General features: G+C 43.7%; 1 protein-coding gene across 46 annotated transcripts in view; it reads right to left on the reverse strand.

Moving 5' to 3' along the window:
* Nucleotides 1-25,267, reverse strand: part of MADD (MAP kinase activating death domain) — a 142,539-nt gene that overhangs the window by 93,761 nt on the left and 23,511 nt on the right. For all 46 annotated transcript variants that reach the window (XR_008314315.1, XM_053287611.1, XM_053287632.1 and 43 more), the window contains exons 2-3: nt 4,151-4,322; nt 1,233-1,847 (exon numbers count right to left, since the gene is read on the reverse strand). Coding sequence is in view for 45 of the 46 variants with exons in the window: in XM_053287611.1 (XP_053143586.1) it covers nt 1,233-1,847; nt 4,151-4,212 (677 nt within the window). In the remaining variant the exon portion in view is untranslated. The remainder of the gene's footprint in view (nt 1-1,232; nt 1,848-4,150; nt 4,323-25,267) is intronic.

Consider the following 25,267-nt stretch of genomic DNA (forward strand, 5'->3'; position numbering starts at 1 on the left):
CAGCCCTGCTTCTATGATATGGCATAGAACCAGTACCGCTGGAATTGCTTTACTATTGCAAGCTAGAATAGAGTTCAGGGGAATAATATCCAAGGATATATAAAGGATTGTTTTTATTTTCATGAGCAAGGCACTGCTCTTTTCTATAAAGGACAGGCTAGCTAGTGCATTATTAGTACACTTTCTGAAATCCAAAGTAGAACTGAAGAGCAACTGGGCACCATCTCCTAAACAACAGGAAACTGTTGTTTCACACCAGTAATTCAGTGAGATTTCACAGTATTTATCCCTGTGTGCTTCTGGAAATGTTTTCACTCTGTCTCTCTATTATCTTTAACCTATGCTCTGCTTCTGCATGTCATGCTAATCATATTATCAGAGTCTACAGGAAAGCTGGACAACTTTGGCCCTCTTGTGGTTTTTGGACTACAACTGCTATCTTCCCCAGTCAAAGTGGCGAATAGTCAGGTATGATGGAAGCTGTAATCCAACATCTGCAGGAAGGCCGAAGTTGTGCAACCTTGGTCTACAGAAAGAAAGAATAGATTAGCATCTATAATGCAGATCCTTAAACACTTCTTTTAGAAAGTACAAGACAAGCAATTTAAATAATCAAGTTTTTGAGAACAGAAAAACAATTTAAAGCATCATAAATTCCCTTGTGTGTCATTCTGTGTTAGAATACAAACTTGTTAGTGCAAATTGCATTCTCCTTTCATTACACATCTGTATTTGGAGTGCAAGACAGAGGTCCCACCAGAGCCTGCCAAGCCAGACCAAGCTGATCCAGCCAGCCAGAAGTAAGCACTACAAAGTGATTGGACTTATTGACTGAGATAAGCAGCATGCTCAAGACATAAGCCCAAGGCCAAGACTGGGTTCACCAATAGTTATGTTAAGCAACAGGGAACAAGAGAGAGCTCCCAGGTTCACTAAAAAAAAAAAAAGGCACAACCACAGTGAAATCTTCTCCTACATCTGGTTCACACCAGAAGTGTGGGAAACAGTATCATTGGGGGGAAAGGAACAGCATGGTACAAGCAATTTCACACCTGTGCTAACAACCCCGTGTGCAAATTGTGCGGCCTCTGCGCAGCCTGCATTTCCCCTCATGGGGCTTCTGGAAAGGCGGGGCCTACTCACTACCTTCAAGGGAAACACCCTCCTGTAGCAGACACACCCCATACATGAGTAAAAGATTTTAAAAGAAAGGTCTCCATTCCCTCATGTACCTCTGCACTCCTCTAGGGATCCCCAGCTTCTTGCCCAAAAGTCTCTCACTGCAGCAATCCACCAGCCTCTTCAAGGTGTACAGACATTCACGAAAGGTAGAGAAAAAGGGATAGTGACTAAGGATGCAAAGAGAGGTTAGGGTGCTGTTACGAGAACGGTGAGTGCCTTTTGCTCGACGTTTACTCCGAGGTGATCGATTCACATCTGGGGTGGATTCTATGCTAGGTGGCTGCAGAGAACTCCCACTTTCAGAACTCTCATTACCCATCTCTTCTTGGGTAACAGAAGTATCCCCCAATTTGGGTAATTTCTGCCCATCTCGGACACGATGCCCTCCACTGCCTTCTCCTTTCTCCTTAGGGACACGCTTCTGGAAGGAGCGGTAGAAGTTGACACATATTCCATAGCGAATGACACCTGAATCTTTGTCTGTGAGCGTAAAGACAAAGGAAGTATCATCTCGCAGACTCATTCGCTTCTGTCGCACACTCAAACATCCTTCTGGCTGGCAGAAAAAGACTACATCAGGAGGAAGTGGGAACTCAGTGTGGTCTTCTAGAGGGTAACGGCGTAGTAGTTCAGGTGTCTGTGCCACACTATCACTGCTTGGTTGCCTACAAGAAATGAAAATACAAAATTACTCTGACACAGAAAAAACACACTGGTAACTAAGCTTAAGAGGTGCATTTCAAGGTGGTGATTATTTTTAGCAGAAGGAGAGCAATCCAGGACAGCATTTCTCCAGCAGCTGTTGCTGGCATTTCTCCTGTGTTTCTTTTCAGACTGCCAGTCCTTTAGGGTCATCAGGAAACTATATTATTATTATTATTATTATTATTATTATTATTATTATTATTATTATTATTAATTTTTCTGTGTAAACCACTTTGAGAACTTTTTCATTGAAAAGTAGTAGTAGTACAGTGCGCAATCCCATAAGATCCTTTTCTGCAACTGGGGATTGTAGACACCATGATAGAGGTAGTACTCTGATATTGGGCTGCTCCACAGTATGGGAAATTATTAGGAAAAGATCATAATCAGGAGCAAGTCAAGCAAAATTGGGATTTAGTGAGGCTCAGACAAAAAAATACCCACTAATGGCATCATCCTGATGCAAAAGAAATATTTGGCAGCAGGGTATTAGCTCACTACACATCCTTCTGAATGGGAAAGGGCAAATAAAAATGGTGATGGCTGACACCAAGGAGGGAGGAAGGGAAGGAGAGAAGGAAGTTGAGTCTAGTGGCAAACGGATGCCCCTTTTTTCACTGAAAGAGAAATGGCAGTTGTGAGAAGAACTTGAAAATGTGGCAACCTTATTCCACACTGGAGGCCTCCAGCTCTACTACAGAAAAGGGACCAGTATTACCAGCTCCATATTACCAGGCAAGGGAGGTGGGGGGAGCTGAGTATCAGAGAGTCTAGCATAAGATTATAAAGTGAGTTTATCACCCAAGCTGAGATTTGAATTGGAAAAGCCCAACTCACAGTCCATATTCTTCAGATCTATACTGCAACATTTTATTAGAGAATCATGTTAAGTATTAATGATATTTGATAAATTGTGAATATTACCTGAGCTAACCACAATATGCAACAGATGTTTCATGTTTTGCATATTTCATGCTCCAGAGACTACATATACTAGCACAGAGAAGTCTTAAACAAAACAAATTATCTAACCAAGGGTCAAACTACATGTTACATGCATTTGACAATTTTTAAAATGAAAGGCAGCTGTTAAAGGCTGCAGTCAGTGGTGGATTAATGGAGAGGCAGAGTAGGCATTTGCCTACAGTGGCAAAATTTGAGGAGCAGCAAATTTTGCCCCTCCTCAAATTTTGCCACCCCTCTCTGTGGGCAGCGGCTGCTGCAGCAAAGGTGGAGTGGGTGAGGAGAAAGTCCCCCCCTTTACCTTATTAAAAATAAAAAGATAAACCTGTTTTGTTTAATGTAAAACAATGGCAAGAGCCTTTTTGCCTATGGGTGACAGCTTAATACGCCCCTGGCTGCAGTCAGAAACAAAGGAAAGGTTGGTAGGGTGAGAGTGCTTAATCGTTTTCCTGTCCATCGCTTTTTCTCTCAAAAAACCACCCTCCTGCTGTATTTCTCCTCAGAGGGAGAAAAATACAGCTATCTGTATCTCTCCCCATGTGGGGTGGGAGAGCTGCTTGAGGAGGGCCAGTATGAGAGGTTAAATGGCCAAAGTTTCAGCTCTGCCTCCCCAGATATCCTATCCTTTGTTCCTGACTGTAGCCTCCAGTGACTTTAAAAAAAAAATGCTGTGAGAAGTTTCTCAGAACTCCATGTAATGTGTAGTTAGGTCCTAAACTGAAAATAGCTAGCAATCTATGTAATTAAATGACAAATTAATTACTACAGTTCTTGAAAATTCACTATGTCAGGGGAGATGAGGAAATCTAGTGTATGCTAACTGTTTGCTTCAAGGAGACATTTAATAATTTGATCTCAAGCAACAAACAGAATCAATAGCAACTAGTGAGGTGGAGTAGAAAGCTGTAGGTGGCTGCTGCCACAGAGTGGCAACCAAGAACAAGGGAAGCACTATATCCTTACCAGCAGGCATCTAGTGGAAGTGGCAGAAGTAGGGGTCGCTCATACTGAGCATTCTTTGATATTCACCAGCTGAAGCTGGCTCCTGCCTTGGATCCTCCCTCAGATGCCTGCCCACCAATAAGGATGCAGGTTCCCATTATTCTTTGTTGCTGGTCAGCAGCAGCATTTACTACTTTCTTGTTCTGTATGGTTGTATAGTATAATTGTTTATGCAAGTCTTGGATTGTAACTAAACTAAAACTGCTTTCTACCCCAACTCATTAGCCACCACTGTTCAAGACAGGAGCCCATGTATATTCATACTGTGTAAGCCATAACTAGATTGTTGCTACTTTACCTGGCCCCAATAATCACAAGGTAATCAAGTAACCGAGGACAGCTCTTCTTCTTCTGCACCATGGTCTCGTATCCTTCACTATGTCATCTCAGTGAATTCCTTCTTCATTGATCCAGCTAGCTTCCAACAACTCCCTCAGAAGAGAGAATGTGCATGGAAATTGCAGCATCCACTACAACCAAAAGATATTCAGTTCAGCATCAAGGTCACATTCATCAATAGCAGTTCTTTGAAAATAAACACTTTGAACATGAACAGCATAGCGGTCACAAAATTCAGCCTGGTCCAAGCAAGACATCCACACTTCTACAATGAGATTCAATTTGCTTATATCAGGTAAATAAAACAGAGATAGGGCTGGTCCAAACACGATAGCCCCATGAGATCACTTCAGAAGACTGTGGGATTAGTGCCGGTCTCATAGCTGGACCAGACCTGTATGGCAGTTACATTTGTATGAACTGGCACCACAACATAAGTGGTATACATAGATGTTCCTGCTTTTTAAAAAAAAAAACTCCAAACGTTAGGCTTACTTCATTGTATAACAAACAGCATCAGCTAAATCATGTTCACATAGCTAGACATTAAAAATTATCCCCAAACCAAACAATATCATTAAAATATTATATTATTAAAACCAAAATACAGGGGTCAGGCTGATGACCTCATAATCTACATGGCCCCCTGACTGGTTATCAGGCACTGGTTATCAGAGTCAGGATGATATCAGCTAATTACTTTGAGAGCTAGAACTCAATTAAAGTTTAATTTTCAAGAAAACCCAAACTCCAAACTCCATTTCCTCACATTTCAGTAATATGCCATGAATTCTTTGGAAATTGGTGGGATGTTGCTTTATTTAATGGTTATGGGCCAAGTTGGATTGAAGCTTTTAAGAGAGAAAATAAGGACCAAAGACGGGGAAAGCACGGCTTTATGGTCTTATTTTAATTCTAACTGGAATGTCAATGGAGAAAAGCTACTAGATGGGCTACTAAATGGAGCAGTATAGAATATGATAAACCTTCTTTTTTCCTTTTTTGAACAAATTAGTCTGCATATAGGGTGCATTTTCTGTGTTACAGTTTTTCTCCATAAGCTTTCCATAGCTAAATCCTCACTATATTATTATTATTATTATTATTATTTTACATTTATATCCTGCTCTTCCTCCAAGGAGCCCAGAGCAGTGTACTACATACTTGAGTTTCTCTTTCACAACAACCTGAGAGAGAAGTGACTGGCCCAGAGTCACCCAGCTAGTATCGTGGCTGAATGGGGATTTGAACTCGGGTCTCCCCGGTCCTAGTCCAGCACTCTAAACACTACACCACGCTGGCATCCTATATTCAAATGAAAACTTCAAAAACCAGGAATCAGTCTAAATTTCAAGAAGATAACAGCAAATCTGCTAACACTGCTGAGATGAGAGCTTCAGAGATAACTTGCAAAGTTTTAGTTATATAACTTGAAAGTTGTTTTGATTGTATAATTATTGAACAGAGAATATATAATTACTGTAGATAACTGAAATAATCATCTTAATTTATCAAAAATGGCAAGCAAAATGTCAGTGCTTAGAATGTTCATATATATGGTAATTTTATTTTGTCTCCTATTTTTGTTTGTTAAATATCTTATGCTCTTTGCATTCACTGCTGTCGTAACCGAGACCATCCACCTTGCTGCTGGTCATCCTCTTCTTCTCTTTTCTTCTACTTTCCCCAGCATTATGAACTTCTCAAGGGAGCTAGGTTTTCACATAATGTGTCTGAAGTATGACAGTTTGAGCCTGGTCATTTGTGCCTTGAGTGAAAATTTTGGGTTGATTTTTCCTGTGATCCATTTGTTTGTTTTCCTGGCTGTCCATGGTATCCTCAAACGTCTTCTCCAGCACCAAAGTTCAAAAGCATCAATACTTTTTCTTTCTTGCTTCTTCAAAGTGCAGCTTTCGCATCCATTCTAGTACATTTTAATTAAGAAGTTTGATACAATGCCATATTTAAGTGGGGGGAGATATAAGGTTGCACACCCAGGGCATGTGTTACATGGGGCCCCTGGCATTTGATCAGTGTGAAGACTAGAATAGCACTAAGAATCAAATTCAGTTTCTTTGCCATGTAGAAAGGTTTTCGTTAGCTGGGTGTCTATCTTTGGATTAAATGACTTTGTCAAATACTACTTCATTAAACTTTTAGTTACTGTACTTCAGTTGTTATTCAGAGTCACATTCAAGCTAATGCAGACATTCTTGACACAAAACTAAGCACACCATAATGTGAGAAAGGGAGTTTACTCCTTTAATTGGATTGTTCCCTTTGAGTGCCATGTTGGAAACCCAAACAATGCTACAAAAAGAAGTAAAAGTGTACTGGAGTACTGTAAGATGCAAAAACCATAATGAAGCAAGTCTTCATCACTTCACATAACCTACATCACAATGCAAATACAACTATCAGGCATTGTAGCCTTCAACAATGCAAACTAGTTTCATACCCATGTGCAGACTGCAAGAGATAGTTGCATAGTAGTATGTATACTATATGCAACTGTTCATGCTAGTACAGAATAGTTCTAGCTCTCAAAAGGATGGCAAGACTTGTAATTAAAAAAAACAAAAAACTGAAGCTAAACGCAGCATGACTTGAAAATAGATGCTGGTGCCTTAAAAAGTAGATAAGGGAAATATATACACTGATTATGCATTTGTTACACTAGATGATAAGGAGAGAAAAGGCATACCCTTCCAAATGAAGAGATGACGTTTGGGCTATCTGATGCCCTTTGACAATTTTGTATCACTACAAAAACACTGCTGAATAACAGTTCAGCAAGTACTTGTGGTTTCTGCAGATCAGCAGTTGTAAGGTAATAAATTCACAAACAACCCTCCTTCCACAAGCAATGATGTACAGTATAGGATTCCAGAGATACGTCCTGCAGCGTCTGTACTAAACCTTCTTGTGATAAGATATGAAAAGCTGGGGTTATATTTCCTCCCAGAAAGCATATGTATGTATATAATTGAGGGCCAAGATGGTGTTATGGCTAGTGCTAGGTTTGCATATGGAAAACCCAGATTGTGGTCCCCCACTCAGCCATAACGCTCTCTGAATTATCTTGGACAACACTTGAAACAAGTTTCTCAGTCTAATCTACTCCACAGAGCTGTTTGCAAGCAACAATGAGATCTTTAGAGAAATGGTGGGATATCCTATATAATAAAAGGCTAAGTGAGTGGCCGTGGCTTTGGAACGCTGGGGATCTGCGTCCCTGCCTCCCTGGGCTGTTTTGGGCCTGCGCGAAGCGCAGGCCCAGAAGAGCCCAAGGGACACAGGACCTCAGACACCAGTGTCCCACAGCCATGGACAGCCATTAGCCGGTGTGTGGCGGCGGGGAAAAGTGGCCGAGGCGGTGGCGGAGCCGCCGCCTCGGCCATGAGCTGCAGCACGGCGAGAGGAGGCCGAGACAACCAGAAGCGGCCGCCCTGAAAAAGGCGAGGGCAATGGCGGCGGGGGAAGACCGAGACGGGGGACAGGGAAGCTGGGCGAGGTGGCGGCGAAGCCGCCAACGAGGCCCCCGCCCGCTCACAGCCGTCGCCCCTGCCTGCTCACCCGCCCTCCCAGCTGCCCAAAATGAAGCTGGGCGAGGTGGCGGCGAAGCCGCCAACGAGGCCCCCGCCCGCTCACAGCCGCCGCCGCCTGCTCACCCGCCCTCCCAGCTGCCCAAAATCACCTTCCCCACTTCCCCCCAAAAAAGATTAAGGGCCAAAATGGCCCATGAGAAGGTCGCCGCCCCCACCTATTGCCCTCCCAGCTGTCGAAGACCACCTTACCCGCTCCAGCCCGAGGGAAAAGAGAGGTGCTCACGAGCAGAGCTCCTCTCTGTGCTAAGTCACTGCTCAAACTGCCGCTATGGACGCAAAGGACGCCTATTGCGTCCATTGCGACAGTATGGGCAGCAGCTTAACACAGAGAATAGCTCTGTTTCCGAGTTCCTCTCTTCTCCTTCGGGCTGGAGCGGGTAAGGTGGGCTACGGCAGCTGGGTGCGCGGGAGGGCGATAGGCGGGGGCGGCCACCTTCTCATGGGCCATTTTGGCCTATTCAACCACCACCCCCCCAAAAAAAGTAAAAGCAAAATAAGGAAGAACAAAAACAGAGACAACAACAAAACAAAAAACAAAAAGAGAGAGGGGACAAGGGGGAAAAAAGAGACAGAAAGAGAGAGAGAGACAGAAAAGACGGGATAGAAAGCTAGCGCCCGTTATCATAACGGGCTTAAAAATACTAGTATTTATAATAACCACACTATAGCTCTTTTGGGAATTGGAACTCTTACTATATTTACATACTACCTTTCTGCTGAAGTACTCAAGGCAGTTTACCTTTTCTAATAGCAGTTTATAATCTTGGAGACACAATACAAAATGAAAAAGGAATGAGGAGAAAATAGGAAAATAAGCAGATTCTGGTACCTAGCCTTTCATATTGTTACATAATGATAATATGTAATAGACACTGCAGTAGGCAGAGAGGAAACAAATGGCAGTCGATCCCAGCCAGTGCAATGACAGAGACCTTGCTGACTCACCTCTATCTCAGATGCAATATTCCAAGATAACCACCCCAAGGTCAAACCACAGACATGCAGCACAAGATATTTGTTAGGGTTGTGTTTTTTTAAAAGAAAAAAATTAAATAGCAACCACTGTTCAAGACTGCAATGCACAGGGGGGAGGAGGCATTTAAATTCTTTCCTCCGTGCCGTGGTTCCAATGAAAACCATCCTCCTGAAGCTACTATTAGCCTAAGGTGCAAAGCTCCCATAGTTGCCTATGGAAGCTTTTCTCCTGGAGCCGAAATCAGCCTTGGAGGAGAGGAGACAATATTTTGTCAGGACTGCAGCATGGAGAGAAGGAATTACATATTCCCACCTCATTCACTGTAGTTCTGATCCTGATCCCCCCAGAAGCTTCTGTTTTAATTTTATTAAAAAGCCCTAACACCACCTTTAGTATCATATGTGGCTTGACCCTCAGTGTCATAGTTTTCAGTTATTCAAGAAAGAGAATTGTGGCAATACTGGCATGACTCCTAATGAAATGGGAATTACTTGCTCAAAGCTGTACACAAAATACTTATTTAATTTGATACTTTATTCTAGGAGGTTAGTGTAGCACATTAACATAGTGCTACAATAACCACCATAAAAAGAAATTTCAGAAAGAAAAATTTCAGAAATAACATTTCAGAAAGAAAAAGTAGAGAGTGGAGACATTTATTTGAAACCTCATGGGTTGTTTTAATAATTATTGTATGCTATTGTTTTAATTGTCATGTATTTTTCCCCGGTGGTAGGAGAGCCTCAGAAACGGTTAAGCAGTGCGCATGCTCGAGACAGAACTGGACATGTGACTCTTTGTGGGCATAACTGCCTTCCAGTTCCAGTTCTGTCTCGCTCGGGACAAGACTGCATTTGAGAGAGCTCTGTATTTCGGCAAGTGTCTGACCACTAATTCTGTCTTTTCTCCGCCTTTTTTCCTGTCGCTGCTGTGCCCCTTTATTATTCCTTAGTATTCCTCTGTGTTCTCTGCTTGTTTTTCTCGCCCTGAATTTGTGCGAGGGGGGGAAGAGAGTCCGTTCTCTATTCGGCCCCAAATTATATCGGAACTAAAATTTGCATTTTTTAAGTTACATTCGCTACCGTTTGAAATAACTAAATTGTTTTTTATATTGCTTTTAACTTTATCAATCCCTGAGTCTGTCCTTATGGACATTTCTCATGCAGAGGAACTCCTTCAGGGTTCCCTCTCTGAGGCGTCCATGTTACCGCAGCACCTGGGTAACGGGCGGGAAGATCCTTCCGCCCTCGCTAGCCCTGCCGGAACGGCAGCCGATTTAACCGCCCCCACAGCCGTAGCTGCTCAGGGGTTAGCAATGGAGGCATCCGTTTCAGAGCAAATGCCTTCCAAGGCTCTTAAGAAGTCCAAGCATGTGGGGGAACAAAAATTAAAAAAGAAAAAGAAGCGCAAGGAGTCCCTTTCAAGAGCGGAGGGACACAAGCGCCTTAGTGAGCGCCTGCTAATCCAGGCTGTTTGCCGCCGCTCCAAGTCAAAAATGGCGGGAAATGGCGCTAAACAAAAAGAAAGCCACAAGAAAACCACAAAATCTGAAGTGGTGGGTCGGTGCCCGGTGGGCAAAGTACCGATAAATACCACAGATGAAATAACTGGAACTTATGGTCACGGCCCGGTGGGCAGTGTAACGACCAGTACTGGAGGTCAAGCTACAGTGTCACATGGGGATTTGGTGGCCCAGCCCATATCTGCTGAACCAGTGGGGGATGCGGCAGCACCGCTAGCAAATGTGAGTACGGATCCCTTCTCCCCTGCTGCCACAGAGTGGCTAAGGCAGTTCTTTAGAAAGGAAATTGCAATTAATCAGACCAATGTACAATCAAGTCAGGTGCCTGTAGCTTTACCACAGCCAGCCCCATTACAGGAACCTCTTGACACCCTGCCGGGACCTAGGTTAGGTCGCAGACGGCAGTCCAACAGGCGAGGTTCGGTGAGATTATCCTCCTCCCCACCGGATTCCAGCCCCAGACGTAGGGCCATACCCGTATCAGAACTTGGGTCTTTTCTGCCTAGGAGTCTGACACAGAGACCTAGAAAACGGCGCAGATATTTCCCTTCCTCCTCTTCAGAGTCTGGAAGCCCCACGGTACCCAAACCCCCCAAACAACCGCCACCTGCGAATCCCGGGCCTCCTACACCCATTAGACCACCATCATTACCGCAGGGCATACCAGTGGTTAATCCCCAACCTCTACAGCCTTGCCCCGCACCAGGGTCTCAATCCTCTTCGGGAGAGCAATCCCCTCAGTTACCCATTGACCCAGATTCAGATAAGGAAGAAGGAGAATTGTCAGATGAGGAAATTCCCCCTCCTATACCTAACAATGCAAGACTTTTCTCTTCAGCTGACTTTGAGGTACTACTAGCAAAGGCTAAACGCATAATCAATGATGTCGCCACACCAGAACAGCAGGGGTCGACGCAGGCATTGGATCAACAGGTCTTTCCAGCGTCGGAAGTGGTGAGTCCATCAGTTCCTTTCCCACCATTATTCAAAAATGTTTTATGCACGGAGTGGCAACGCCCCACGGCCGCCAAGCCAATAGGCAATATACCCAAAAAACATTATGTGCTGGCCAATGACATCTCAAAGCTACTCACTACCCCCAGGGTAGAACCCCCGGTGGCACAACTGGTGTCCAGGGCAATTGTGCAGGCAGTGGGACAGGAACAGCTTAAGAATCAGGAGGACAGACGTTGTGAGTCATTACTCAAGAAAGTCCACGAAGCCACTGCTTCTGCCATCAGGACTGCCACTACTAATTCAATTTTTGCCAGAGCTTCTCTACTCTGGGCCAAAGAGCTGGTTAAAATGGTCCCACCTGAATTACCTAAGCTTAGACAAGGAATTAATAAGATGGCCAAAGCAGCAGCCCTGATGGCTGACTCTAGTTTAGACGGGATTCAACAGTCATCTAGAGCCATGGTGGCGGGCGTTGCTATTCGCAGAGCCTTGTGGCTTAAATCATGGAACGTAGATTATAAGTCAAAGTTGGCCTTGATTTCCGCCCCCTTTGCGGGTGAAAACCTCTTTGGACCTGCCCTTGAACCAATCCTGGTGGAGTCCTGGGATAAAAAGAAGGTTATGCCTACCACTCGCAGGTCCCCTCGAGGAGCCTTTCGAGGCCCCATACGCACTTTTCGTCCCTTCAGACAACATTTCAACCAATTCATTCCCAATTATAACCAGGGGTATCAGTCAAGAGATATCAGATTCACTCAAGCGAGAGGCTCCGGACGCTACCAGTGGAGACAGCGTTACAGAGGCAGTACCAGAGGATCTAACCAAAAACCATTTGCAGGCACAACCAATTACAGGAAGCAATGACGCCGCCCCAATTGGCGGCAGACTTTCAGATTTTGCCACCACCTGGATGTCCACAGCTGCCGACGCATGGGTGCTCGACGTGGTCACAAACGGTTACAATATCGATCTGTCAGCCACACCCTGTCAAAGATTTATTCCCACCGCAAGATCTTCTGCTCCGAGCAAACATCTCTGAATGCTGCAGGAAGTACAACATCTGCTTCAAATCAGAGCCATAGAACCAGTCCCTCATTCGCAGCTTTTTCAAGGCACTTACTCCATCCTATTCCTTGTGCCGAAAAAAGACGGTTCCTGGCGCGCTGTTTTGGATTTGAAGACCTTCAACCGTTACGTGACAAAGAAAAAGTTTCGGATGGAATCACTTAAATCAATCAAGGAAACCATACAACCAGGAGACTTCTTAGCGGCATTCGACCTGTCGGAAGCATATCTACACATTCCAATTGCAGTGCAGTCCCGACAGTATCTTCGGTTCGCCTACAACGGAAACCACTATCAATATCGGGCACTTCCGTTCGGCCTATCATCCGCCCCGAGAGTCTTCACCAAGGTAATGGTGTCCCCGATTTCACACTTACGCCTCAGGGCCATTCATATCCACCCGTATTTAGACGATCTTCTTCTGAGAGCCAGATCGAGGTACCAGGCCCTCAAGGACATCAGGACCACACTGCAGACTCTCGGGAACCACGGCTTCGTTGTAAATCTTCAGAAGAGCCACCTCGAGCCGACCCAGCAATTAGTACACCTCGGGGCTTTGTTCGACACCACAAAGGGCACAATCTCACTGTCACAGGAGAGAAGGGAGCGGATAAAACAACAATTGTGGCCTTTATTGACCAAGAGGACACTGGATGTCATGACTCTATCACAGGCGCTCGGGTCCATGATAGCATGCCTGACATGCACGCCGTGGGCCAGGTGGCACTCCTGACCTTTGCAGTGGCTGCTTCTGCCCTGGCAGGACCACATAATGTCGGGGATAAAGACCCTTGTCAAGGTCCCTCGGCATGTTCAAAGGTCCTTCCTATGGTGGCTCTCCCCGGCGTTAACCAGGGGCCACTTACTGGAAGTTCCGACAAGAATAGTCCCAACAACCGACGCCAGTCTCACCGGTTGGGGTGCACATTGCCAGGATCTCTTCACACAGGGAGTATGGACACCGGGAGAATCACAATACCCCATCAATTGGCTGGAACTCAGAGCAGTCCGACTCGCACTTCTCCATTTCCAAAACCACCTTCTGAAACAGCATGTCCTCATAAGAACGGACAATGTGACGGTAAAAGCCCACATCAACCGGCAGGGGGGCACCAGATCCCGAAAGCTTTTCCTGTGGGCAGAGTCGAACCTCATGTCCCTCTCAGCAGAACACCTAAAAGGGGAAGAGAACAACCTGGCAGACTGGCTAAGTTGCAAAACGTTGGACCCAGGGGAATGGGCACTCCACCCAGAGGTCTTCACCCAGATAACGAATCACCTGGGTCGACCGTCGGTGGATCTGTTCGCATCCGACACCAACCATCAGTTACAGCGCTACTTCACCAGGTACCAGTCTCACCGGGCAGAGGCAACGGATGCTCTACTGTCCCCTTGGCCAAGGGGACTGCTGTTCGCCTTCCCTCCGATCCCCATAATCATGAAGGTCCTCAGAAAAGCAATTCAAGAACAGGTGGACCTCATCCTGGTGGTACCACATTGGCCCAGACGACCATGGTTCTCCACCATAGTCGAGTTGGCGGTCGACCAGCCGTGGTCCCTACCTCTCCGCCACAACCTACTTCAACAAGGCCCGGTGTATCATCCAGACCCCAACTGGCTACAGCTGTGCGCCTGGAGATTGAGTGCTCGAAGTTAGCGGCTCGAGGGTATACAGACCCAGTATTGGACACGATCTTGGCATCCAGAAGAACCTCTATGCAACGTATTTCTCAAATCACTTGGACAGCCTTCACCAAATGGGCTTCCAAGAACAGTGTCGATCCCATACGAGCAGGGGTACCGGAAGTGTTAAGTTTCCTCCAAGAAGGCCTAAAACTTCAACTGCGTCCTTCCACATTACGACGTCAAGTTTCCGCCCTGGCCTCTGTTCTGGAAATTACTGTGGAAAACCAGCACACCCTGCATCCTCACATTGCAAGGTTTCTCAGAGGGGCCACAAATTTGGCTCCCCCTACTGTCCGACGGTTCCCCACTTGGAACCTCAACAAGGTGCTTAACGCACTCACCAAGTCTCCTTTTGAGCCCATCTCAACTATCCCATTGAAGATCCTCTCCTATAAAGTTCTGTTTTTAGTTGCAATCACATCAGCACGCAGGGTTTCGGAGCTGGGAGCCCTATCGGCCAGAAAGGATTTTTGCACCTTTCAGGACGATGCTGTTATCTTGAGGCTAGATGAGACCTTTTTACCCAAGGTTAATTCTCTATTCCATAGATCCCAGGTTATTATCCTCCCATCCTTTTGCCCCGCACCAGTACATAGGAGGGAAAAACTATGGCACAAGCTAGATGCCCGCAGGGCGTTGCGGGCTTATCTCAAGCGAACCAAAGATTTTAGAAAATCAGATGCACTGTTTGTTTCCTTCTACCCACGGTCCCTGGGTAAAAGGGTGTCAGGCCCCACCTTAGCCGGGTGGATTAGAGCTTGTATCAGATTGGCTTATTCAGCACTGCACTTGACGCCACCTGGAGGGGTTACCGCCCACTCCACCAGGAGCGCTGCCACCTCTGCGGCCTTCTCAGCCCATGTTCCCCTCTCCGAAATTTGTAGGGCAGCCACATGGTCGTCAGCGTCACCATTTATCAAACACTATAAGATTTCTGAGTTCAATGAACGTCAGGCGGCGTTTGGACGTACCGTGTTACAACAGGTGCTGTAATCGTATCCTTCCCACCCGGGACTGTAGTCTGTCGCTTGGGCACGTCCCATTTCTGAGGCTCTCCTACCACCGGGGAAAAAGGAACATTGGTCTTACCGTGAAGGGTTCTTTTTCCTGGTGGTAGGAGAGCCTCAGCCCCACCGGATGCTGATCTCGTCTTATGGGTGGTTTTTCCCCAAGAGGGAGGGGTCAGACAGCTCTCAGGGTCACCAGAAGTCGCCTCCTTCCTATCACTGTACTCTTAGCATTACCTTAATCTGGTAGTTATACATGTGTTTTTCCTAGTTCTCTTGTTTGCACAGTTTTTTCCTACTTGTAGTCCTTAAGGACCAGACGAGCTCTCTCCAAGACTCATACATTTTTCCTCGCTCAACACTCCTGGAACTGGAAGGCAGCTACGCCCACAAAGAGTCACATGTCCAGTTCTGTCTCGAGCATGCGCACTGCTTAACCGTTTCTGAGGCTCTCCTACCACCAGGAAAAAGAACCCTTCACGGTAAGACCAATGTTCCTTTTAATTTGTGACTTTTAAATATTTTAAATTTTGTAGACGGCCTAGAGATTTACATATTAGATGATATAAAATATGATTGATAGATAGATAGATAGACAGATAGATGGGTGAAGAGCCACTGAGGGATGGTTTAAAGTGGAAAAACAGTAGGTGAGAAAGTGGAAAAACAGTAGGTGAGAAAGGGGAAATTGTCTCCGCCATCCAGCTGCTTCCCACTTCCAATTGCTTCCTTTTGAAATGACTTTTCAAGCTGAAAGGGGTGGCTACCTAAGTGCGTGCAGCATGTAGTTTGGGCCAGAGTGGTTTCCCTAAGGCCATCCAGTCAGAGCCGATTTAGAACTGCAGCAGCCACATCTGTTTACATCTGAAGCATTCATGTGTACAAAATGGAGAATGAGGAGCTGATTTTACCTTCAGTGGGGACACAAGTGGGTGGAGCTTCCCTGCTTCACTTCCCCTTGGCTCTTTACCCCAACACCTTTCAGCAAGGGAAAAAATTTCCTGGAGGTGACAGGCTGTAAGAGTGGTTCCCTCACCTGAATGACCCTGTTGATTCTAAAATCAAGACCCATGCCTCCTCTGCTTTATAAATGAATGGGACAAGCATGTGAGCAACCAAGCTTGGCTGCCACCTCTTTAATTTGGCCCTTAACTTTATCGCTGAGCAGGGACATTTGTACTTGTTTTCTCCACATCCAAGCCCAATCCTATAGCTATCTCATCACATTAGCCTTAGCATAGCTGCTTATATTTACCTAAAAACCATCTTCTACCACTAAGAGCCCTATGCATAAATGTATCTACCATTTGTAAAGCACCCTAGTTATTCAGAAGTACAAAAAAGCAAAAACAAAAACAAAAAAACCACTACATATTCAGCAAATCCTCAGTTCTTACCTGGAAAATATTCTATTTTTCGACCTTAGAGAGCACTTTCTTCTGTATGATCCCCACCGCATGTTAAGGTCATCTGGGCACTTTCCAGATTAGCCACTCAACAGCGGCAAAATGCTTCCATTCAGGCAAATCACATTCTAAACATAAATAGCAAAGCGCCCAGCAGGGGGAGCAGTCTCACAAAAACTAACAACCCAAAAAACAGCAACTTTTTTACACTGAATATACAACGTGATAGCACTATGTCACATCAATTAAATTTGAAACAAGGCATTGGAAATATGAATGGCACCCTGCTGTCAGTGTAGGGACTGTACTGTTACAACACAGGAAGTGTGGAAGCACACTTCAGAGACACACCGTGACCCCGTTGCTGGGTCTAATCTGGAAAGCGCTCTGGAGAGCTCCATCTCCAGTTACCACTGATATGTCTGGTGGCGACTCGGAAGCAGGCCTTCTCTGTAGCTGCTCCTGGACTGTGGAATGCACTCCTAGCAGAAATGTGTGGTTTGGGTTCATTGCTGGCCTTCAAGAGAGCCCTTAATATTTATTTGGTCTGGCCTCCAAGGTTTTCAAATTGTTCTTAAATGTTTTAAACTGTTTTAAATGGTTTTAAACAGCTTTATATTTATTTTTATATTGTTTTAAGTCAATTGTTATGAATGATAGTAAGTTTTGTTTTTTGTTGTTGCGCACCACCCAGAGCCAGAGGCGTATCTAGGGAAAATAGCGCCTAGGGCAAGCACTGAAATTGCACCCCCTGTCCAAACATCTGACGCCCATCTTTCAGATAACTTTACCATAGTATCAGCTGAAAAATACAAGTCAAACACGTTAATCTTTTAATATTTCAAAAACTATTTAGCAGTGGACGTAGCCAGACAAAAAAATTCTAGAAAACTACAAATTTCAGTATGCTGGGGCTCATGAAATACCCAAATACTATGTGGAGGTGTCCTTGGAAAACTAAACAGAAGTGCCTGTCTAATTCTCTACTATGCATTGTAACATCACTATTACATAAGTTTTAAAAATAAATTGAGAATTTGACTTTTCCCAGATTCTCTGGGAATAATTAAAGGATATGCAGAGTAAACTGTGTCACTGCTTGGAATATATTCTAGTCTTTCAGAAAGACAGTTAAAATGAGAGAAAGAGAGCAAGAAACTCCCAGTGGGTATTAATACTAAAGATTTCACACTGATTCAAAGACAAACTCACCATTAATAGCCATATTATTAAGACATCACATTTAACTCACTTATCACAAGAAGCAAAATAAGAGCAAATGAATAAAATCCTAGCTCATAAGCTTCAGCTCAGTATTCACAAGCCCTGATCCTCTGTACATAGTGCCAATCTGAATATGTGTACAGTGACTGTAGCCCCTTCAGGGGGCTTCCTAAAGGCCATGGGGGGGGGGGGGTCCTGCAAAGGTTCCCCCTCCCCCCACTGGCCTCTAGGGCCTCACAGGGACCATTTGAGCATGTGCAGTGGCCATTTTTAAAAATAGGTTTTTTTTAAAATGGCCACTGAAAATAAAATGGCTGCTGCACATGCTCAAATGGCCTCTGCAAGGCCTGGCATGGCCTAGGGCCTCACAGAGGCCATTTGAGCATGCACGGTTGCCATTTTGTTTTTGGCGGCCATTTTTTTTTAATGGTACCCCCCTTCAAGTGGCGCCCGGGGCACGTGTCCTGACTGCCCCACCCTAGATACGCCCCTGCCCAGAGCCTCTTGATAAGGCAGTATAAAAATGTAATAAACAAATAAATATAAAGGAAAAGGTCCACAGTAACTGGCTGACATCTAAAATAATGCTGTGTGCACTGAAAAAGTCCCATGCACACAATTGGAGAGGAGTGATTTTTGTTAATCTCCCCTTCCATCTGCAGCCCACATTACTGGCCAAAAATATGACCTTGAGGGTTACAAACCTTGAGACACATATTTTGGGGGGAACACAGCAGGCTGCAGCCAGAAGGGGAAATCAGTTAAAATCATTCCTCCCTCATTTTGTATGCAAAACATTTTTCCGTGCATACAGGAGAACTTTGCTATTCGCAGAACCACTATTTGTGGTTCCACGTATCCACTGGTGTCTAACAGGAACCCATTTCCAGATACTAAAGAATTAAAACCCATGTATCTGGGGTTCCTAGAGGGCTGGAAGTGACCGCAGTCGACACTTCCAGCCACCATTTTATCTCAAGGAGGCCAGGAAGAGAGGAGGAGCCATTTTGTGGGTCATTTCTTGAGAAAAACATCCCTTTCCTGCCATTTTTTTTTCATTTGGGGGGCATTGCTGGGCACATGGGGGACCTGTGGAGCACACCACAGTATGTTCTTAGCAGTTTGGGGGGCTTTTTCTTATTTTTCCATCCACCCTGGAACCTAACCCCCCCCCTTCCCCATAGCCCTAATGCCTCGTCACTCATGATTCCATTACTCACGGTAGTAAGTGAGAAACAGAACCCCTGCAAGTAATAAGGTTCTCCTGTACAGTGTTAGTCTGGATGTCAACCGCTGTTCTGCATCCCCTGAAATATTTAATTACTGCTAAAAAATATAGCAGCTTTCATGTCAGTCAGTCAGTCAAACACTAGTGTATTGCCTCTAAACTAAACAATAATATGGATTAAAGATTTACTGAATATGTCACAAGCACTACCCAGTAGGAGCCTATAATAGCTGCATAGCATCACATCATTCATTATCACATTTGGTGCTACTGAGAGTTGGGGGCAAGGAGGAAGAAATAACATTCCCTGAGTGACAAGTAGTTTTTCAGTTTGATTCCTGGGAAAACACCCCAACAAAAAGATGCACCATCTTACAAAATAACTCTGGATTCCTCAAAAGTGAGCAACCACCACAAATTTATTTGGAAAGAAAATGGAATGGTCTTAGGAATCTTGGCTAGATGACCAAATGGCTTCAGCCAGAGATTGGTTAACAGGAATTTCAGCTTTGATATTTTATTTGCAGAATGAAGACAACTTGATCTATAAAGATTTTCACAGAAATTGACTAATACCACTTACCCTATTAGCTTATCTAACATATACTGTAAACTTCAGCACAAAAATATGGGTTCATTTTCAGTTACAAGCCTTGTATATGTAAATATTTGCTGCCTATGAAAGGCAACCCTGCTTACTGCTAGGGCATTGTCCCTAATAGCAGGTGCCTGATCTGCAGCTCTCTTCAAAGGTATTGCAGCCCAGAGTGTTGCACAGGTGCTATTTATTTTTATTATTTTATTTATTTATTCAGTTTATATACCACCCTTCCTAAAGTGGCTCATGGCGGTTTACATTATAATAAAAAACACAGAATAAAACTATTTTTTAAAAAATCATTTAAACCAGATTAAAATTAAGATTAAAACTAGATATCATTAAAAGCCAGGCTAAAAGATGAGTCTTTAAGGTTCTCCTGAAGCCCTCCAAGGAAGATAATTATCTTATATCCACGGGGAATGCATTCCACAACCCAGAGGCGACAATTGGAAGGCCTGATTCCAGGTCGCCACCAGATGAACTGGTGACACCCAAAGACGGGCCCCTCCTGATGATCTTAACGAGCGGTGGGGATCTTGTAGAGCAAGGCGCTCTCTCAGGTAACCTGGACCTAAGCCATTCAGGGCTTCAAAGGCAATAACCAGCACTTTGTACTTTGCCCGAAAACATACCAGCAGCCAGTGCAACTGTTTAAGAACAGGCATAATATGGTCCCTTCAGGATACCCCAGACCAATCTGGCCTGCCGCATTTTGAACTAACTGAAGTTTCCGAACTACGTACAATGGCAACCCTACACAGAGCACATAGTAGTAATCCAAACTGGAGGTTGTAACACTGTTTTCTGGTCATTCTGCTCAAGGAATGGGTGTTGTCGAATCAATTGAGGCTTGTAAAAGGTGCTCCTGGTGACAGTCTCAACCTGAGGAACGAGGGTGAGACCCGTGTCCAAGAGAACTCCCAAGCTACAAACCCGTTCTTTATGGAGGAGTGTAACCCCATCCAAAACAGGAAATTCTATCCCATCTTGCAGATTACGACCCCCAAAATGAGCACCTCTGTCTTGCTTGGATTCAGCTTCAGTTTATTATCCCTCATCCAGCCCATTACAGCCTGTAGGCAAGCATTTAAGGGGCTAATGCCATTTCCTGATATTGATGAAAAGAAGAAATAGATTTGGGTGTCATCAGCATATTGATAACACCCCTGGGTTATAACTCAGAAGCACAGCATATTACATGCATTATTTATTTCTGGTGAAAGTAACTTCACCCAAGGAGCATATTTATCATTTCACTTCTATCTAACTAGATTTCAATTTTCTCAGTTCAGTAGTTGCAGTACAATGAGGGCAACTGCTTACCCTGTTAGTTTAAAAGTTATCTGCATTCACTGTAAAACTTTACAGTATATTTTGCTAACACTTGAAAAGGTATCAACAAACATTTCATATGTTCATTCCAAATGTCTAACATATTAAAGATGAAAATAGTCCTGTGTCCTTGCAACACCCTTATTTTCACTCCAAAGAGAATGGTCTGAGTCCCCACCAACATCACATACTGCTGAAAGCTCTTCACATCTGCAGTAGGCAGGTTTGTTTATGCTGTGTCTATTTTGTACTAGCTTCTGAAGCCAGGAGTGCTAGCAAGCTACCTGTTTTTTTTAATTTAATACATTATACACTGCATTTCAGCCAATAGCCGTTTCCTTTTTTAAAAATGTTTAATAGGGCACTTAATCTCACAATGGATCTGGCTGTACTCCCCATACACATATAAACTGACACATTCAACCATTTTACTATCTTGATAGATGGCTATGTGGGGGAACAGAGGGAAAGCATTTTATATTTAAACAAAGAAGAAATTGTTTAGATCTGGTCATAAGATTTAAAAGCAAAAAGGGTGTATCAAGGCATATTCTGGATACTATCCAAACTACATATTCTGGGTACTATCCAGACTAATTTTGTCATGACTAAACACAATTGAAATAATGAGACAAATTAGTCATGATCAGCTTTAGTCCCACTATTTTTTTAAAAATAGGACTTAGTCATGACCAACTTGGTCTGGATATTGCCTGGTGAAATATGCTATGATTGGTCCTGTCTCCGAACATACAGAGGCTGATAACCCGCCATGCTGAAGATGGCCTCCCTATACCATGGAAAAACAATTTGCTAGGCTTGTATGGTCTTAAAAACCTCCTAGACCTTAAACTTGGCTTTTCTATCAAATAATCAGCAGATCCAAAAATTGAAAAAATATATGCAGTTACTTCTTCAGAGGTAATTCCATGTCAATCTGTTGCAGCAAATGGTAACAGAGTCTTCTTGTGGCATCTTAAACTTACCTGTCACCAAGGACAGGTTCCAGAAAATAGGGCCTATCCTGGTAAACAGTGACAGTTGGAGCATATGTTAAAAGACTGCTGCACCAGCTTAGATGATACATACAGACGTGTTGTCAACCCTGGCAGGCTTCAGTGCTCTACATCATCAACAAATGAGGGGATAAAACTATTCCTGGACAACACCACATCAGATTGTTTCTGAACTAAGATCATATTAATTCTACACTTTAAAAAAGAGCCCCTGGTGGCGCAGTGGTAAAACTCCTGCCCTGTAACCAGAAGGTTACAAGTTCAATCCTGACCAGGGGCTCAAGGTTGACTCAGCCTTCCAGCCTTCCGAGGTCGGTAAAATGAGTACCCAGAATGTTGGGGGCAATATGCTAAATCATTGTAAACCGCTTAGAGAGCTCCGGCTATAGAGCGGTATATAAATGTAAGTGCTATTGCTATTGCTACACTTGCAGTTTCAACTAGTACAGTTCAGAAAGGTTTTATCCACTTATCTGCTGTTTATGTGAACTAGGTCAAAAATAGATGTTCAGAGAAGCTGTATATTCACCAAGGACAGCACTATGTATATTCACCAAGGACAGCATTAATAGTGCTGATATCTACACATAATAAAAATGTTTGCATCAAAATTTATGTGTGGGCAAGGTAATGAGAACACTTTTGCAATATGGTGACTAGAATATAAATCACAGGCAGCCTGAGCATCTTTCAAGTAACAAAAATTTCAGGCAAAATGCCTGAGATTTAAAAATAGATCAAGCGTTAAGATCTGCATTTTAGTACAAAATTATTTTTGAAACAAAGCAGGAATCTCCACTCTAACTATGTAAATGACCTACTTTAACTAGTATATACTCAAGAGTGAGTAGATTAGTAGCACTGACTTCAGGCTCTAATCCTCTTCCATTTTGGAAGAGGGAGGGAAGAGAGCTCATCAAAAATAAGTGAAGTCTACATAAATCTCATCAGAGAGCAACCCAATTAAGAGAGCCAAGCAAAAAAGGTACAGATGCCAAAACCTTGCTTCTAGTGGCTTTAAAGTATCTTGCCCAGCCTTTGCAAAAGCATCATTCCAACAGAAGCAACCTCTAGCAAGCACTGTACCACACTGAGTTCTAATCCACATCATTGCCTTCTCTCAAGAGGTGCTCCAGTGTTGTGTTGTGCAGAGCAAATAAAGGTAGTTGTGTTCCTCAACATGAACACCCCCACCTACACAGAACTCTATAAGCATGTAACACACATGCAAATATTGCAGACGGAGGCTGCCATTCCTACGGCACTGAAGTGCACAGAATGATATCTTAATTGCTTCAGTAACTGATCTGGCAAATTACTGCCAGAGTATATAATTTTGTGCTTTCTTGTCGTTTATCCCTTCAGAAAAGCATATTATCGTGGGCCTTTTCGTAAGCAAATGGCCAGGTCATGCAGCCTCCATGCAGGCAGAGGCTGGATAACAAGAGCCCCAGGTAATCTGATTCAGATCAGTCTCCATAGCAACACAGTCCCTAGTCCCTAGATCACTGCCCATTGATACTATTTATAGATCAACAGCAGTTTTCCCACCACCACCACTACCCATACACACAGAGAGATCTCTCAGCACCACCCACACTATAAACACAATTCACCTGGGCACAATAGCTGCCATGAGCCAACAATTAAACTTCACTTTCACATCGGCACCAGGAGGCCTCAATAACAGCATGTTTCACCACACACTACAGCTTCTCAGTCCCAAGAGCTTTCCCCACATACAGCCAAATAAAACCAGATTATACATCCCTGGCTGTGAGCTAGACTAACCATGTAAGCTATTTACCTACAATCATCTGCCTCCCTACTGCACATACATACAGGCTGATTCCTCAAATATTTATACATTTTCTCTGAAGTTGCCTTCTAGACCCAAAGTCAAGACACAAGCCTTCTTTCAGAAAATTTACCATAATATGCAAAAGAAAAACAGTGAACGAAGCTCTAGTTTGCATTAGTAAGAATGTATATCCCAAACACATGCATCTGAATTTGGTGAAGAACCAAACCCAATTTCCTCATCCTTTTCATTACTTATTAAGGAGGCTCAAAATTCAATATGGTCCAGCTCCAGCCCCAGATGTACCTCTAAAAGCTGTGTGAGCCAGGGTGACATTTCTAAAGGACAGACAGGAACTGGCTTAGGGACTCTACCACCAGAAGATTGTGTCAATGGGAGAATCTTTAATTGCTTCAAGTATATTCCTGGCAATGAAATATACACTGCTATGGTATAGCTCCTCAAGGCAGGAATTAATTGATTAGGCCTCTCCCCCAGTCGAAGAATTCTTCATGGAGCTGTACTCAAGATGAGCAGTAGGGGTTGGCATCATAATGACTAGTTTGTCCTTAAATTATCAAAAATTTCTTTCCAATTTCCTGGGAAGTATGTATGTATGTATGTATTAGATTTATATACCGCCCTTCCAAAATGGCTCAGGGCAGTTCACAACAATTAAACACAATTAAAACAAGTTAGCAGTTAAAATCAAAGTATAAAAACAGAATAAAATCAATTAAACAATTCAAACAGCTAAAAAACCCTGGAAAACCAGGGCAGCAATTTAAAACCATTTTTCTTACCTCACTAGTGCCACCAAAACAGTTTTGCTAATTCAAAACTCCTATACATTCATATACAATTCTATGCATGTTTACTCACAAACAAACCCTACTAAGTTCAATGGGCTTACTCCCAAGTAAGAGTGCAGGCTTAATCACTATGTAGATTCCGTAAGTTTCATGGGGTCTTGAATAATTCCTCGTTCTTCAATCCTGTTCTATATTCTCATGTTGCTATATCAGCAACATTATTCTTTCAACCAAAGGCATGTATTTGTCACTTACTGCTTCATAATGCCCTCTATTTTCAAAAATCAGCTAGAACTCTGCGCAGTCACTTCAAATGGAGAGAAGTACAATATATTATTGCATATTCAATATACGATTGCTTGTTCTGAATAAAGTGGGCCAGCATTTTCTGTCTTATTACTTTATTTCTAATAGGAACATTACAAGATTAAATTTTATGTTGAGAAACTCTGTGTGTGTTTGTATTTCAGGCAAGTAGGTCAAGTAAGCTTGCATGTGACCGGTGCTTAGAAGGCCTTGTTCGGAGAAGCCAATGTACTTCATGCAGTTATGAAAAATGAAAAAAAAAACACTTTTGTGCACACTGAGTACACTAACCAAGAGGACTGCACTACATCTGAACTACACTAACAGGCAAACCAAATACACAATGCAAGGAAAATCTATTTTGAATTGTGCTGAAGCCTCAAACGCTGATTGACTGGAAGTTCATTGATATAAGACATGGACCACACAGAAAATCAGTGCCCATGCAAGCTTTCTTTGCATGCCTGGTCACATTTAAATGAAAATAACCTGTGCTTACTCCCAAATCATACACTTGCATGTATGTCTG

Source organism: Hemicordylus capensis, chromosome 1 (assembly GCF_027244095.1).
Source record: "Hemicordylus capensis ecotype Gifberg chromosome 1, rHemCap1.1.pri, whole genome shotgun sequence".
Taxonomy (NCBI): domain Eukaryota; kingdom Metazoa; phylum Chordata; class Lepidosauria; order Squamata; family Cordylidae; genus Hemicordylus; species Hemicordylus capensis.